This window comes from Oryctolagus cuniculus, chromosome 10 (assembly GCF_051225735.1).
Source record: "Oryctolagus cuniculus isolate XC-2025 breed Fujian yellow rabbit chromosome 10, ASM5122573v1, whole genome shotgun sequence".
NCBI classification, from domain to species: Eukaryota; Metazoa; Chordata; class Mammalia; order Lagomorpha; family Leporidae; genus Oryctolagus; species Oryctolagus cuniculus.
This window is the reverse complement of record NC_142876.1, coordinates 46,756,445-46,774,903: the sequence shown is the minus strand read 5'-3', so window position 1 is coordinate 46,774,903 and position 18,459 is coordinate 46,756,445. Positions and strand designations below refer to the sequence as shown.

The following is an 18,459-nucleotide window of genomic DNA, read 5'->3' as shown; positions in this document are numbered from 1 at the left end:
GAATTTTTTAATGTCCACTTCTATGTCTGATTAGGAGTTTTAACTGGCTTTTTAGAGAAGTCTCGATATTCACACTGATTGATGGGCCTTGAATGAGTAAGCTTCCTGAATACCAACAATGACAGACCTGGAAACTATTAGGACATTCCCCAAAGGGTGTGGCAGGAAAAAGACTGGTCAAGTTTCTGGGAGAGATGGACAGAAACATCATGGAAAGATGTCAGCTGCAGAGTGAAACCAAATCCATGAGGATTCCCAACCGAGACAGTCTCCTCCCCGAACAATACTAACAGTCAAGATACAGTGAGTGCTACTTCTGTACTGACACTTCTCATGAATTAATTGTTTTAAAGATTTATTTATTTATTTGAAAGGCAGAGTTACAGAGAGGAAGAGGCAGAGAGAGAGAGAGAGAGAGAGAGAGAGAGAAAATCTTCCATCCACTGGTTCACACCCCAATTGGCAGCAAAGGCTGGAGCTGGGCCGATCTGAAGCCAGGAGACAGGAGCCAGGAGCTTCTGTGCTCCCATGTGGGTGCAGGGACCCAAGGACTTGGGCCATCTTCTATTGTTTTTCCAGGCCATAGCAGAGCTGGAAATGGAGCAGCTGGGACTCGAACTGGCGCCGATATGGGACGCTGGCACTGCAGACATTTGCTTTACCTGCTACACCACAGCGCTGGCCCCATGAATTAACTCTGTAAAAATGATTTATTTATTTGAAAGGCAGAGTGACAAAGAAAGGGAGAGACAGAGAGAAAAAGAACTTCAATGCCACAATAGCAGGGTTTCGGCCAGGCTAAAATGAGGAGTCAGGAACTTCATCTAGGTTTCCTATGTGGATGGAAAGTAACCCAAGTACTTGTCCCATCATCTGCTGCTCTCCAGGCACATTAACAGGAAGCAGGGTCAGCAATGGAGAAGCTGGTATGCTGGCCACTCTGATATGAGATGCAGGCATCCCAAGCAATGGTGGAACCTGCTGTCACCCCGAATCAACTCTTTCAATTTCAAGAACAGTTCAGTCAAGCAGAGTCCTCCCCTCTCCTCAATACAAAAAAGGAAATTAGGCAGAGAAAGCTTAAGTGACTTCTCAAATCCCACAGCTAGTAAGGGGAGAGCTGAGATATGTACCAGGACATCTTACTCTGGAATCTTTGCCCTTAAAGTTACTATGGCAAATACCAAAAAGCCATAGAGTCCTAGGCAAGGGATCGCTAGTGTCTGCAGGACAGCTGGGTGAACGGTTGCAGAAAGGCTTGAGGGAGTCATCTTACACATACGTAAGTAGAGATTCTGCTTTCCATCCGATCTGAACCTATTACTTTCACGGTATTTCAAACTAGGCAGTCACTCAGCTAAGAGGTAGTACAGCAATCTTCACACTGTCCATTCTGAACAACTGGCTCTATAAGAACCAGTCAGCAGGTGATCTTTGGGAAGAGACATACTGTCAACTGACAAATGTTCCAAGGCCAAAGAAAAAATTATTTTCAGTATCTGATTTTCTTAATTTATTTTTTTAACATGAAAGAGGCTGCAGATGTAACTTATTTAAAATTAGCTGTTATTATTAGGAATGCCTTTAAGGGGGACCACTCTGCATGACTCTCATGTTACAAACCAGTTTTTAATCAAACATCTTACAACCAGCCTCAGAAAGGAGTTCCAATATCAGCCCCCATTTGAAGATGACAAAAACAGACATGGAAAAAGTACACAGTTTAACCAATATGCCATAGCATCGCAGTTGTTAGAACATTTACATAAATGCAGCGGTAACAACACACCAAAGATAGTTGCAAATCAAATTCCAAATTCTTAAAAAAAAAATGTCCCAGGATTCCAGAAAAGGATTTGCTTCTCTAAATAAGAAAAACACAATCCCTTAAACTTACACCAGAGCCATTATTAACAAATTCACACTAATTTTAAAAAACTACTTAACTTACTTTGTCATAGTAAAATATAAGAATCTTCATAATTTATTAAAACTTTGGGAAATTATATTTTAGACTCAGCAGTAATGTAGTATTGAAAAGATAAGCAGGTTATCAAATAATTATCCAATGTTAACTCTGAAAATTAATTGTTATAAGCCAACCTTCTAAATTAAAGACAGCCACATTATTAACAATCAGAAATACTAGAACAACTTTTAAACGGTCCATATCATTAGTTTACAGAGAAATTCACTCACTGATATAAGCCATGATAGCTCACCTAAAATTTGGTTGGCTGCTAATTTAGTTTTTAAAAACTTAAATATTTGGCCCATTTTTATATTTGTTAAAAACAATTTTAAAATATTTTTCAAAGTAACTTTACAAACACATAGATATGAGTAGGCATCTCATCTATGAAGTTATAAAACATGTACCCTATATAGCTTTCAACTGTATTTCAAAGCTTATTTCAAAACCATCACTATTTTGCATTTGTGAACTATATCCTTGCATGAAATATACAAACTGTAAATGTGCTATCGTTACTACATACCAGTTCTAATTAAGCCATTGTTTTGGTAATATACAATGCTGCATCTAATAAAGTATGACATCATTCTATAATTTCGCTACAAAATTAAAGATTCTTTGTTGAGGAACAAAAGAGCAATCACCAAGATATTCACAACAATAAAGTTAACAGTACATTGCTTTTTTTTTTTTAAAGGATGTGCTAAAAATAACCTCCCAAAAAAGAATAATTCACTTCAAAAGAGAAAATAATAAAGTAGACAGCCCTTAAAAATACTTGAGTTTCCCAACTTAAGTATAAAATTTAAAGACATAGAAAAGAGAAATAAAGAGAATAGGAAGAGAAAGATGGAGAGAGACCATCTGGCATTTTAAAGACAAAAATTTTGCAAGAATAAAAATACATTCTGAAAGCATTTTTGAGACTTAAATTTCACTGACCAAGTAGGTAATCGAGTAAGTGTAGATTCAGTGTAGGATTTTACATAGACTAAAACCTAAAACTAAACTACACCACAAAGGAATTGCAATAACAGTCGATGACTAGGTAGAAATCCCTCTTTGCATCATGAAGAGAGGTTATTACAAGATAAAGGAATGGCAATAATGCAAACTTTAGAATATATAAGAAAATAGTTTCCAAACACAATTAGCTAACAATCTTCTATTGAGTTATACTTCAAGTAGTCTATAACATAGACATGAGTCAATTGCACTTCATTGCACTCTAAATTTGCTATTGTCATTATACCCAAATGTAAACAATAATGCAGACTTCACTAATTTTTCTAGTTGTAGCACTCCTTGATGAAAACAATTAAAGGCCTGGTAAAAACTGAAAGATGAATATACTTCTTTATAAAGTCTCTGTAAATGCACTTGGCCAAAGAGATTCTATCAGAATAAAAGGAGAAAAGTCCCAAAGATAACATCTTCTACTTTTGAAAAAGTCCTTGTTTGTAACTAAAATAAAAACAACAACAATGTAATATTGTTACTTGGCTTTTGTAGACTTTCTAGAACACATTCATCTCTTTATGCATGTTTCTGCTAGTGTCCTAAATTTGGGCTCCAAATGATCCAAAAACTCAAGCCCATCTTCTTCTTGTCGTTCACTGCAACAACCAATAGAACCCGCTGTGGACCCTCTTCCCTCGTAGGTATACGTGAGGACATAGTCTTCACCACGCTTCTGAGCATCCTCCTGATTACACAGATGTACTTTCTGCCAAGGGAAGAAACACCACAGAGTTTATTATTATTATTTTAAACACCATAACTTACTAACATAGAAATAATGGCTTTGATTTACCTTTCATTGTTTAATTTTTAATCAGAGTGTGTCCTCTAATGGATTCCTATATATAAAAAATGCACATGATTGGTCTGTATCATAAATCACACTATAAATTCAGTCTATCGCATGTTCAAAAATTCATACTTGTGTATAATTCACAATCATACAAGTGTTCACTTTAAGTGATCATTACTTTCCAGAAATGCATCCACTGAACTGAACCCTGCATTAACATGGGTTCTGATCTTTCCAGGTAGGATCAGACTGTGTACACGGCTGGGGTCTGCCCCACACTTTCGGTTTCTCACTCACGAGTTTTCAGATGAGAAATATTATCACAAAGTCATGAAGGAATGATTTAAATGTCATCACACCTTATTTCAGTATGAGTACTAAGGAAATATATGGAAAAGTAAATAACCACTTAAATATGAACATAACTAAATCAAAATAAAGGAGAAATAACTTTTCAATCACTATGTTAAAAACTACTTGAAAATAAAGGATTAAATATATCCTACATTGTAATCACTCATAAAGTTTAAAGCAAATAAAAAGAGATTGGTGGGACACTGGGGGCAACTCACTTCACTGAGTCGGGGCTGAGTGAAGCTGTGCCACTCCGAGTAGGTGTATCTGCAGTTGTCCATCTCCACGTGTCCTCCCCTGGAGGAATCCAGGGTGTGGTGATGCCCGGCCCCCCGGTAGGAGTCCAAGGTCTGCTGTCCTTTCACCATCTCAATGGTCTCCTGCCCTCCACTTCTGACTCCTGATCCCACGGCGCCACTAACTCCCTGAGCAGAAGTGCCCACGGCATGGGTTGTGAAGCCATTTGTGGAATACTGAAATGAAAAGAGTTTGGATGAGGAAACAGGGAACAAAACATTATGAAAAAGAACAGCATCATTCTGATGATGCCAAGATTGTGTGTGTGTGTGTGTGTGTGTGCGCGTTAGAAGGTAAACTTTCAGAAGCTGGAAAACAAATCTGTCTTGTCAATGCTGAGTATCTAACCACCACAACCCCAGTATTTAATATAGCATCTGACACAAAAAAATACAAAATGCAGAAGTCAAGTGATTGGTATCTGGAGAGAAGTTAGAAAGCTTGATAAACTGTACTTCTTTAAAAGCTTCTTAAAATCCAGTGCAACTTCAGTTGTTACATCCTTCTAGCATCTCACACTTCAAAATTAGCACTTACTGTCTCACATATATTTATCCTGCTCAGTTAAAACTCATTAACCATTATTGTCTGGAGCAGAAACAGAAATCATGAATGGCTAGTTCAGTTCTCCTTCAACTCAAATAAAAAGAATAGAAACAAAGTTGCCATGAAAATCTTAGCTAGAATAACAAATCCTTGCAAGCTGAATAAATGGAAGTTACACAAGGAAAATAGGAAGAGACTGAAACTGATTTGATAGGTTGTGTTTTTGGAAACAATAGCACAGTTCAAGTTTTGTTTTGCCAAACTCTTCCTAGGCACAGTCATGCCATGGTTTACTAAACTTGTCCTGCCCTAAACATCCATGACACTTTATAGGGAACTGACCTGCTCCTCTGCCACATACTGGGCTAGAAAACAAAGGCAGAGCAACGCAGCCACTGCTGGAGTTGCTTTTCTAGATAGTCAGCCTCAGGCTTTCTCTAACCCACATCACAGCCAGAAAGAGCCCATTAAAGTTTTTCCCACAATGATCAAAGCTGGTGGTGATTTTATTGCTGTTACTGGAAAAAATTTTTAACGATTATGCTGGTGATCTGTGACTAATTAAATGCAACATTTTACAGCACAAACAGCAGTTTAAATATATGTGAAAGAACAGGCTTAAAGTCAAAATCATGAAACAGCTGAAGTAGAACATAATAAGGACACACTAAACAATTTTCACTATTAAGTAGCTCTCAGTGCTACTTAATACCCTATATCACAAAGGGAATCAAAGTAATTTTATCACTTGCCTGAGACTGATGACATTTTATGGTAAATTACCTGATATCAGAAATAACTTTGCAAAGAAAAGGTAATTTTCAAAGAAATAAAGAAATATACAATAAAGGCTAATACATCCTCTGTTATTTTATTTAATTTTTTAAAGATTTTATTTATTTATTTGAGATGCAGAGTTACAGACAGAAAGAGGGAAAGACAGAGAGGAAAGTCTTCCATCTGCTGGTTCAAAGCCTTAATGGCTGCAACGGCCCAAAGCTAGGCCTATCTGCAGGCAGGGACCAAGAGCTTCTTCCAGGTCTACCACATGGGTGCAGGGGTCTAAGCACTTGGGCCACTTTCCACTGCTTTCCCAGACAGAGAGCTGGATTGGAAGAGGAGCAACCGAGACTTGAACTGGCACCCATATTGGATGCAAGCACCTCTGATGTAGGCTTAGCCTACTAGGCCACAGTTCCAGCCCTTTTATTTTATTTTATTCCAGTTTAGTTTATTATTTTGAAAGGCAGAGAGACAGAGCCAGAGAAAGAGAACTCTCATTCAGTTGTTCACTCCCTAAATTTTCTTCAATGGTCTTGGCTGGGTCAGGTCAAAGCCAGAAGCCAAGGATCAATCCAGTTCTCCTACTTGGCTGGCAGAGGTCCAACGACATAAGCCAAAACTTGCTACATCCCAGGAAATAGATTAGCAGGAAGCTGTTACTGAGGGTGGAGCTGGAACTCAAGCTCAGTACTCGGATATGAGTAGTGAGCACCTTTTTTTTTTTATTTTTTTTTTTTATTTTTTGACAGGCAGAGTGGACAGTGAGAGAGAGAGACAGAGAGAAAGGTCTTCCTTTGCCGTTGGTTCACCCTCCAATGGCCGCCGCGGCCGGCGCGCTGCAGCCGGCGCACCGCGCTGATCCGATGGCAGGAGCCAGGAGCCAGGTGCTTTTCCTGGTCTCCCATGGGGTGCAGGGCCCAAGCACCTGGGCCATCCTCCACTGCACTCCCGGGCCACAGCAGAGAGCTGGCCTGGAAGAGGGGCAACCGGGACAGAATCCGGCGCCCCAACTGGGACTAGAACCCAGTGTGCCGGCGCCGCTAGGTAGAGGATTAGCCTATTGAGCCGCGGCGCCAGCCCTAGTAATGAGCACCTTAACCACTGGGCCACATGCCCACTCCCTTCTGTGTTATTTTAAAGACTACTTACCACCACTTTGTCATCTCCAGGGGCTTCAGTGTTTGATACGATTAGGTTCTGCTGGGTTAAATCATCAGGTAGTACTTTTGGTTGCTTGGTTGCCACAGAAGCCCCACAAACTAATGTAAATAGGACACCTGGAGGAAGAAGACAGTTCCTTAAGTTTATCATAAAATAATTTAAAGTATGAATTGATAACATTACACAAATAATCATAAATTATAAATTAATAAATTAAATAAATAAATTAAATCATAATGGCTTTGTAGAGCACACAAATATAATTGCATGCATCAAGGCAGTATACAACAGAAAACATTGCCCTAAACAACTATGTCACAAATACATGCTGCTTGCTGCATTGAACTTTCTGTGCTGAGACGACCCTAGAACTATACATAAAAGCACCTAAACTATAAAAATTAACCATATTTGCATGTTAAATAGAAATACGGAAGTACAAATAAATCAATTCAAAATAACAGTGCTGATTCTTAGAATGTGTCTTGAAAATTACTTTAAAGACTTTATTTGAATTCAAGAAATGACTTACAAAATAGCAATGCTATGCCCAGCAATATTGCAAGGATGGCCCACTTTCCAAGTTTTACTTCCCCATTGCCAGTCCTTGCACCTGTGCGAAGTGTGCAATCATTTTCAGTAATGCAGTCACATAGCAAAACATTCAATGAAGTGACTTGAGACAGGCCCAGTCTATCTGTAACTCTAATGGGTACTACATATGGCCCAAATGGAGGATCATTCTGATAGGAAAGCCGCACTGCTGTGTCTGAAAGAAAATAAAAGCAGGCATTACACAGTGAAATTAGCTTCTCCTGAAAATAAATAACTGTTGGGTAGTTATCAACCTTCTCTACAACTGGACATTCCTGATGGGTTGGCACGATCACTAGTAGAAGGCAAATGCAAACTGACTGAGCAGGTCTCATCCACAGCTGTTGCAAATACATTGCACCCTGAAGTTTGTATATGCTGCCCCTTATATGGAGGTGTTTGTTCTCTTGTAAACATATATTTTATCTGTCCATAATTAAATCCTTCCTATTATAATCAGTAACTTTTAAAATTATTTGCCTATACATTAAAATATTTATTAAAATAGTCAATGTAGTTCCTTTTATATAATACTCATCAGAGAACAATAATTCTTTATGTTTTCCAATGCTTAAGAAACAAAAATAGTTGCATTGTCAAAGACTGATTCTGACAATGTGGAAGACGCCTGGACTTGCCCATACTGGCAGGTCTTGGGTCATGCTGCCCTAAGGGACACTGGACCCAGTGCATATTTTTTTTTCTCTTATGATGCATTTTTCTGATCAAGGACAGAAAATATCCAGACCAAAAGCCAACGCAATGTTAGGTTTAAAACCAGCGATATTAATGGTACTCTGCATGCAGATGCCACATATTAGAGAACAACCCTCTCTCACTTACCTACCTGGTGTGACACTCTCAATTTTTTGTATAACTCTGAATATACAAGTGAATTCCTGGACAAAGTAATCACTGAATTCATTCCATTTAAAGAGAAAACATGGTTAACCTGTTAAGTGTACTGTGTAAGAAATAATAATAATGAGACTAACAAACCAAAAACTTATGATTCATAATGTGTCATGGTCTATTTCATTATCTCACTTACTCTCCTCCCCCAAGAGACTCCATTTTACACATCAGTAAATTGATGTTCAAAGAGAAAAACCAGTATGGTCAGATTTGCATAACCAGTAAATGGTAGAGCCAGTGTTTAAGGCTGAGCCTATCTGACTTCAAAGTCTCTTGAAGCTAAATTCTTTTTTACTTGTTTCCCAAACTCTTGAATGATTAAACAGAACAATAAATCTTTTAAAATTAAATTTGTGACCAACATCTTAGTGCCACAGTTTTATTTTCCTAAGTAAGGCTATTAAAAAGAAATTACCACCCCCTGTCAATATTACTTAAAAAGAAATGATATTATGACACAAAATAGTAGCAAGGGCAAACATGTAAGAATAAGATTTGTATTTCTCAAGAAAGATCAATTAATCACACATATACACACAGTCATTAAAAACCCAGTTAAAGTCTTGTATATTCACAAAGCAGATTCAAGCCACAGTACTTCTTTTTCTGCCTAAAGGCCCTTGTTTTTCTTTCCCCATCCCATGCTCCCTTTCACAACCTCTCTTTTCTAATGTGTCACAATAGGACATGGAGGCAGATTCACTGAATCAGAGGATTGAAAAACATACAAGGGCGTTGAAAAGCGCTCTAGTCATGAAAACTGGTACTAGGCCTTGATGGTCCATGGGTAGTGTGAGCAGGAGGTGGAGAACGCTCCTCGAGTCAAGAGCTGTAGGGAGTGATGCAGTGATGGTGATGGAGAGAGGTCACCTTCACTTTTCACTACTGTCATCACCGTGCATCCTCTTGAGCGAAAGTCAAAAGTTCAGACTGGGAACCAAGCTGGGGGAGAACCCCAAAGAAACTATCACAGGCACGAAATGGTCAGAAGTTAACACTGTGGCAAGGAGGACGACATGGCAGACACTGGGGTATACACGAGATTCCCACCCCAGGAAAGAATTTCTTGTCCCAGCTGTTTGGGAGGCTCTCTGCAGTTTTAGTGGTTATGCTTTTTTGCCCTTATTCATGTTCCTGGGGGCTGCTGCAACCATGAACTGAAATGAGATGAGATAAAATAAGGGGACCAACCAACAGGGAACTACTTTCAAAGGTCATTTAGCTCAGATTCCATGCTCAGCAGAGACTGTCACTGGTCTGCACTTGTCCAATCCCTTCTAATCTTTTCATAGCTATTGATCCCAAGTAAATTCCTTAATAATATTTGCTTAAGATATTCTGTCCCGGGGCTGGCGCTGTGGCACAGTGGATTGAGGCCCTGGCCTGGAGCGCTGGCATCCCATGTGGGCGCTGGTTAAGAGTTTCGGCTGCTCCACTTCCCACCCAGCTCTCTGCTATGGCCTGGGAAAGTAGAAGATGGTCCAAGTCGTTGGGCCCCTGCACCTGCATGGGAGACTGGGAAGAAGCTCCTGGCTCCTGGCTTCAGATAGGTGCAGCTCTGACCATTGCAGCCACTTGGGGAGTGAAACATTGGATGGAAGACCTCCCTCTCTCTCTCTCTGCCTCTCCTTCTCTCACTGTGTAACTCTGACTTTCAAAAAAAAAAAAAAAAAAAAAAAAAAAAAAAAAAAAGATATTCTGTCCCAGGGCCAGTGCTGTGGCATGTAGAAGGTAAAGCCATCACCTATGATGCCAGCATCCCATATGGGCACTGGTTTGAGTCACAGCTGCTCCTTTTCCGATCCAGCTGCCTGCTAAAATGCCCAGGAATGCAGCAGTGGATGGCCCAAGTGCTTGAGCCCTTGCATCCACATGGGAGGCCTGGAAGAAGCTCCTCACTCCTGGCTATGGATTGGCCCAACTCAGGCCTTTGTGGCCATTTGGGGAGGGAACCAGCAGATGAAAGATCTCTCGCTATGTGTCTCCTCTTCTCCCCTCTCTCTCTCTGTATCTATGCTTTTCAAATAAATAAAATAATCTTAAATAAAAAAAAGAGTCCAACAACACAGGCAATAAAGGCAAAAATAGATATCAATTTTAGAAGCTTCTACACAACAAAGGAAAAAAAAATAAAGAGGCAAGAAAACAAAAAAAGATATTCTGTTCAGAGCCTTCTCCCTTGGGGAAGTAATCATGACAAATGGAAATTCCCTATGATCTATGAAACTATTAACATGGAAAGAATCTATGTAAGTGGAAGGCTGGAAGTGATCACATTAGATCTAGTCCACGAGAGTATGTGTGTTCAGAGTGGGAATCAGAATCCACTAAATGCCTTTAGGAAGCCTGGCTCACGATTGGTGACGGAGCCTACGGAGGCCAACGGCTCACAACACCAAAACTGAGAAATGTGTGTCCTTTTATGGATGATTCCTACAGTGACCTAGTCTTCTACTACATCAAGAACAAAATATTTTTCGGCATCCTGATGTTGAAGAGGACAAAGCGATATCTAAAAATGCACACCATTAATTTTTGCCAGTCTCCACATTCTCTGTACTTCTGAATCAGAACTTGCCAGACTGAAGTCAAAGGGCGGGCCGTTTATGGGCTCATCAGGATCAACAGCAACGATCTCTGCAGAGGACATGGTGGTTTTGCAGATCGTCACTGTCCTTCTAGGTATGAACGGGCCATTATCATTCACATCTTCAAGAATAATTCCCAAAGTCCCAGTACATGTTCTTCCGCCTAAGAAAATCAGGGTGAAAAATACATTTTTTATGTTTTGCGTTTTCTCCAGAAAGCATTCATTAAAAAACCTTAACATATTTACCAATGCCTGTAAGCTACAGTAACAAGCACAATCAGAAGTTATGTTCTTAGAGAATGTTAAATGAAAAATATTACTTTCAAAGGGGTTTTAAAGACAATAACTGTTATTTAGATGTGCTTATTCAATAAATCGCAGTAATAAATATGGAAGATATTAAGGAATTTTGACTGATTTTTAAGAAATAACAAGAGTCTGGTGTATTAAAAAAGAGATATCCCAGGAGGTGCATGTTGCACACAAGCGTGACTGGGAGACAGTGAAGGGGAAGGCAGAAAGGTGCCGACTGACGGTGGAGAGAAGGGGTAGTTTTTAAAAGCCAGACTTATATCCTTAATGTGCCCAAGGCTTTGCAGCCAGGAAACTGACTAGTAAAAGACACCTATTAGGAAGATTAGAAAAGGTACATAGAAAAGTTCAAAGGGTGGGAGACTGCAAAAGTAAAAAAAAAAAAAGTCACTTGCAAACTAAAATAATCACTGTGGGTATGGTCTAAGTAATTCATCTATCTATACAATTAATAAAAACTTACTGGATAACTACTCTATATGAAGCACTGCACTGCAAGATCTGAATCATTCAAAGACAAAACAGCCACGGATCCAGGCCACAACGTAATGCAGTTTTGAAGGCTGATTCTGAACAAAATCCAAAAATTCTGTCCCTGAATTGTTTTTTCCTTCCTGCTTAATAAGGAGATGTGGGACATTAGACGTAGGGAAGAGGAGGAAAACCTGTGTCACTTCCCAGGTCTATGACTTATGTGAAGCTGCCAACCCAGGGAAGCTGAAAGACCAGGCACAGTCCTGAAGTCACCACCTGGATTAGGGCATTTGTGCCACAGGGCTTGGACCTGTGATAGCGCATTGTCATTATGGATCAGGAGCACAGGACACCAGCTGGTTCTGAACCACTGGCCACAGAGAAGGAACAGTGAGATGGGATACAGTGTGGGGACCAACGTTAACGGCACTGCAGGTAACATCGCCATCTGCAGTGCCAGCAGCTGCTATCAAAATGCCCTTTCCAGGCCCAGTTTGAGTTCCAGCTACTCCATATTTCCAATCCACTTTCCTGGTAATGTATCTGAGAAGGCAGCAGATGATGGCCAAAGTACTTTGGACTCTGTCACCCATGTGGGAGGCCAAGATGGAGCTCCTGGCTTCGGCTTTGGCCTGGCCCTGACCCAGCCGTTGCAGCTAGTGGGAAGAGTGAACCAGTGGATAGAAAATCTTTCTATCTGTATACATGTGTTTATCTTTCCATTTCTCTGTCACTGCCTCGCAAATAAATAAATATCTTTATTTTAAAGGATGAGAGAAAGTGTGTGAGAGAAAGAAACAAAGGCATAAAACAAACAAACACCTCTTACTTGCCATAAACCTGCAAATTAAAATGTCTAAGGAGCAAGATTAAGGAAAGCCAACAAAATTATTATTCGGAAAATTCACTATATGCAACACATCCTTGAAATAGATATATTTTGAATTTTCAAAGACACAGAGATGGACAGCCAATTAAACAAAAATGAAATTATAACTCAGATTCCCATAGAAATAAAGCAGCAACATTCATCTAATAAGAGTTATTGAAGAGAACAGACACCATTATAAGGAAGTAAAACTTAAGAGTAATTGCCAAGAATATTCCAGAAAATATGGCTTTCGTGATCAAAAGTGTATTCTGACTCCAGTATTAGATAAACTCACAGAATACATGTTATGTTAAAACCACAGACAGCAAACTTAGAGACTGTAGGAGTTACAGTGAAGCTGTTACCTACAAAAGGGTTACAATTACATTGACAGTGGAACAACTGTACAGTGGTGTGGAAAAGAAACTAGTGGCTGAATTTTAAACCAAGTAGAAGTATTAATTAAGAATTACAGAAATATGAGAATATTTTTCAAAACAACAAAACAGAATATTTGAAATCCACACTCGAACACTGCAAGTATCAACAAAGGAGGTACTTCAGCAACAACAGAAGAGAACTAGGGGCCGGCACCGCGGCTCACTAGGCTAATCCTCCACCTAGCGGCGCTGGCACACCGGGTTCTAGTCCTGGTCGGGGCGCCGGATTCTGTCCTGGTTGCCCCTCTTCCAGGCCAGCTCTCTGCTGTGGCCAGGGAGTGCAGTGGAGGATGGCCCAAGTCCTTGGGCCCTGCACCCCGTGGGAGACCAGGATAAGTACCTGGCTCCTGCCATTAGATCAGTGCTGTGCACTGGCCGCAGCGCGCCAGCCGCGGCGGCCATTGGAGGGTGAACCAACGGCAAAGGTAGACCATTCTCTCTGTCTCTCTCTTACTATCCACTCTGCCTGTCAAGAAAAAAAAAAAAAAAGGAGAGAACTAGGGGGAAGAAATGAGAATTAATATAGCTATCTTCCACTTTATAAATTCAGAAAATATTATTTTATTAGACAAAAGGAGCAAGGAGATATGTATTTTATCAACCTGGCCAGCTTTTCCATTAGTGCAGTATAACCCTTGTTTCTCAGTCTCTCTTGTTCAAATAGTAGGTGGTGTTTTCTTGCTCTCTCTGAATACTGCAATTGCTGTGTGTCTAAACATTTCTTTCCCTTTGGCTCCAGTTGAAAGCACATGCCTGACTGACTGACTGGATATGGTTAATTGTGTTGTCTTTAAAAACTGACCTCAATTTTCCTTCCATTTAGAGGCACTCACTCATTAACTTCCAATATATTTTTTGAACATTGTGATTAGAACACTAAGACCTGAGGCATCTAACTCATTATTCCACAGTTGCTTCTGATCTGTCAATGAACTAAATATTCCCTTTTTTTTTTTTTTTTTAAGATTTATTTGAAAGACAGAGTTAACGGGAGGCAGAGGGAGAGAGATCTTCCATCTGCTGGTTCACTTCCCAAATGGCCACAATAGCTGGACTGGGCTGATCCAAAGCCAGGTGCCAGGAGCTTCTTCTAGGTCTCCAATGTGGGTGCAGGGACCCAAGCACTTGGGCCATCTTCTGCTTTCCCAGACCATAGCGGAGAATTGGATTGGAAATGCAGCAACCAGGTCTCGAACCAGCACCCACATGGGATACCGGCACTGTAAGCAGTGGCTTCACACTTTATGCCACAGTGCCAGGCCCCTAAATATTCTTTTATTCATTGATGTCTAGGCATAAAATGCTCATCTTCTAATATTGATATAATGGCAATTCTATATGGGTAAATGCTAATTACAAATCAACTCATAAGGCACTCGATATGAAAGCATGGTTCCATGCTTGATGTGCATAGCCTTCTTCTGTCAAATGTTTAAAAATATTTAAAGGTACTCTCCTCTTAAACACTAGAATAATATGATAAAACTAGAAATCCAAAATTCTACCAGAAAAAGGAGATACCTAGGTAAAATTGCCAATGAAATTTAGATGAAGAAGGAAAGAGAGGGGCCAGCGCTGTGGTATAATGGGTAAAGCCGCTGTCTGCAGTGCTGGCATCTCATATGGGTGCCGGTTCGAGACCCGGCTGCTCCACTTTCCAACCAGCTCTCTGCTATGGCCTGGGAAAGCAGTAGAAGATGGCCCAAGTCCTTGGGCCCCTACACCCTCGTGGGAGACCTGGAAGAAGCTCCTGGCTCCTGGCTTCAGATAGGGGCAACGCCGGCTATAGCGCCCAATTGGGGAGTGAACCAGTGGATGGAAGACTTCTCTCTCTCTCTCTGCTTCTCCTGTGTAACTCTGACTTTCAAACTAAATAAATAAATCTTAAAAAAAAAAGAAGAAGAAAAGAGAAATTGAAGTTAAAGCTTAGAATTTACCTATGTTGAGGAGAGGGAAAGATAGGGTTAGGGTTAGGGTTAGGAATGTGAGGAAAAGGTAGACATGGAGGTCATGAGAGAGAGGTTTATCAAGAGGAAACAAGTGCTGTGGAGAAGCAGGAGGGTGTGGGGTGAGCACAGACCCACAACATCAGGGCTTATGGGTAAAGAGCATTTTGCATTAGGAAACAGCAGAGGGCCCTGATGAAATTAGCCAGTATCAGAATCTGATCTGAATTCCATGAAAGTATTTAATCTCTCAATTATTCCATTTCCTCTACAACAGAGGAAGATGTAAAATAAGAATTACAGTCCAAATATCTAATTTCAGACAGTAATTTTTATCTCATCTATCAATAAATCATTTTCCAAGTGCTGTTAAAAATGTAAAAATAATGGATTTAATTTTCATATTATGTTTCTTCCTTTCACTTGCTTTTGACCAAAATCATTTCTTGGCAAAGTGATCAGAAAAGCTGAGGCCTTACAAGACAGTCCGTAGAAAGCATAACTGCTCTTCTACAACTCATGCAGACCATTCGAATGAAATAACTATGGGGTCTTCTTTGTGGTAACGCTTCTCTTTTCACAGTTCCTAAGTCATGTTCTGTCTGGCCTTTGCTCCACAGGTGGAACAGTACCCCTTCTCATCTCTCCAGTGGCAGCCCTATACATTCTATACGTGCGAGACCAGCACTCCCCTCAGACTGTGATGACTCCTGAATGCTGTACACTTTAACTGAGGCACTGACAGCAGCTGTTTTCAATATACAAACTCCTGGACTAGCTGCACAGACACATAACGAGATTAATGAATTGGCTTGTATATTAGGAAAGACAGCAAACACCACTGTTCCTGCCTTAACATATCTCAATGACGAACTGAGCCAGGTTCAAAAAGGCATCTTGCAAAATCACACAGCCATTGATTATTTACTGCTAAAAAACCAAATCGGGTATGAGCAATTGCCAGGAATATGCTGTTTTAACCTAACTGATAACTCAAAGGGAGATTGACAAATTGCATAAGGAAGTAAATAAAATACATATGTCGACAGGAAATTTCTGTGGAAACTGTGTTCTTCAAAAACTGGAAGTGGCTATCTTGGTTACTGCCCTTCCTAGGACCACTATGTATCATCTTTCTCACACTCTTGCTAGGACCATGCATATTAAACTGTCTTGTATGCTTTGAGTTATCTAGGCTTAAGCAACCACAGGCCATCAGACTCCAAGCAGTACTTCAGACAATGCCTCTGAAGAAACCCACATTCTACCAGGTTCCTTTAGATCGACCTCTAGAAAAATATCCTGCTTCTGCTTCCCCAACAACGTCCCCTGTCAGCAGGAAGCAGCCAGAGTGGTTGTCACCCAGTTCCCCTAACAGAAGGTAGGGACCATTCTTCTGGGGGAGGCAATGTGAGAAGTCAGACAGGTTGTTAGGCAGTCAGGTTGGTCCTGGTGGAAATTTAAGGTGAGAAATGCTTGCTTTTCCAAAAAGCTACCTTTAGCAAAGTCAAAAGTACCTGCCTCAGTTCTTAGGAATTTCCGATTTTTATCATGAGAATAGCAAGGGAGTGGCAATTCCACCCCTCTGAGCTCACAGTTTACTGTACAAACGTGTTACCCATCCTGCCTCATTACAGATCAGGTCTTCTGATGGGTTTTGTCCTTGTCATGTAGCTGAAAGTCAAGCTAACGGCTAAGTTTTTCCCCCATGATTATGTTTAAAAACCCTACTACCACCAGCCCTTCAGGTCTTCCTTTCTTGGAACACCCTCCAGGCCACTTTGGCAGGAGGTTTCCAACTTGAATAAATCCAGCTTTCTCACAGAAAAAAAGAAAAAAAGTCTTTAATTGGCTGAATGTAATCAATAATAATCACAACTTTACCAGTTCAGTCAACGGATAGGAGCCATTTCTCATTACTTCAAAGAGAGAGAAGTGAAAGAGCTAAATCATATTCAAAGATCACCTCTAAATTCTAATTTTAGCATATTTATTTTTCAAAGACCCAGAATTCAAATGTCTATTATAGTAAAATTATGTTTATGTTCTAAATGAGTCTCAAAGAATCACTGTGAAATCGGACAAGACCCCCTAAAATCTACACTAAATTGTAGCCCCTTAAAGTTCCATAGAAATACCATCCGGGGTGCCGCATGTGCTACCTGAATTTGGAATGCCTTACGATTTCACCATGGGCTTATTACTAAATCCCCAATATTAATAAGCCCAAGAGGGTTCTTGCCTAATATTTAGAGAAGAATTCTAAATACCGGCACAGATAAACAAGGCAGCATGTCGCTCCCCCTCTTCGTGGAGGAACGACACAGGACCCTGCGCTGTTCTTTCGTCTGCTCGGCCCTTCCCGGGTTTGCTGCTGGTTCTTCCCGGGTTGGCTACCGTCCCTTCCACCTCCGTGGAAGGGCGGTTCCCCCTGCCACTTTCCCCACTTCCGCGGGGGAGCGGCACACCGCCGGCCGGCTCTCTCGGGGGTTGCTCAGATGTTCCTCAGGTGTTCCTGGTGCATGTTGTCTCTCTCCTCCTTTATAGTCCTCTTCCACCAATCCCAACTCCACACGCCGAGTACGCTGCTCTCCTCCAATCAGGAGTGGGATCAGCTCCTGCAGGTTACTGGTTGAACTGGAGGCAGCTGTGTAGAAGCTGTTTACTCCTCTCTCAGCGCCATATTGTGGGAGAGCAGATGCATAGAATAAGTCTTAATTCCAGTAACTTAGTCTAGTCTGAGTTGCTCCCCACAGCAGCATGGTACGTTTTAAGCTTTTATTTAGTAAGAAAGATGCATAGGAGAGTGAGAGCTTTATTTAAGAGAGAGAAGTGAATGGGGGTTCATACCAAGCACCAGGAACCAGCCACATGGTTGAGCATCAAGGCCAGGAAGCCTAGAGCACATGGCCCGAAGGCCATGCGCCCTGGAGGGGCAGGGCTACAGCAAGCCCTCTCCTGGCAAGAGGCCAGGGAAGAAGAGCAGGCCGGGCCACACCATGTCCCAGCTTTTAACCCACTCCAAAGGGGAGTGGTTAATTAACCTGATTGGCTGGTAGGCACCCAGGTGTGGCCAGGTAGGGGGATGAGGACACACAGGGGCGTGGTGAAGGCGTGGTCTTCCAGCTCACAAACCTAATCGATTTTAACCTATATGCCTGCCCACTTCAACTGTACTCATATTTCTCTTAATTTTATATGAAACACAGAACATAAGTTTACACGCTATATGCTTACATAAATTCATAGTATTATCTAATTTAATCATATACTAATAATCATGACAGTGTTTATGTAATGTCCTGAATCAGCATTCCAGCCCCAAGTAAATGGTTATATTTCCTGTACAGAGTTATAGCTGTTTTCTAGAAGTGAAGTATTTCTCCTT

General features: G+C 40.8%; 1 protein-coding gene across 2 annotated transcripts in view; it reads right to left on the bottom strand.

The window, feature by feature from the left end:
- Positions 1–1,486: 1,486 nt before the first annotated feature.
- The window catches only part of DSC2 (desmocollin 2), a 43,198-nt gene continuing 26,225 nt past the window's right edge, over positions 1,487–18,459 (bottom strand). Inside the window, exons 12-17 of one of the 2 annotated variants that reach the window (XM_051851318.3) lie at positions 10,965–11,189; positions 7,462–7,698; positions 6,918–7,045; positions 4,361–4,615; positions 3,789–3,834; positions 1,487–3,701 (exon numbers count right to left, since the gene is read on the bottom strand). In XM_051851318.3, coding sequence (XP_051707278.1) covers positions 3,799–3,834; positions 4,361–4,615; positions 6,918–7,045; positions 7,462–7,698; positions 10,965–11,189 — 881 coding nt within the window. In that variant the 3' untranslated portion in view covers positions 1,487–3,701; positions 3,789–3,798. The remainder of the gene's footprint in view (positions 3,702–3,788; positions 3,835–4,360; positions 4,616–6,917; positions 7,046–7,461; positions 7,699–10,964; positions 11,190–18,459) is intronic. The other variant, XM_008261173.5, reaches the window with a different exon arrangement.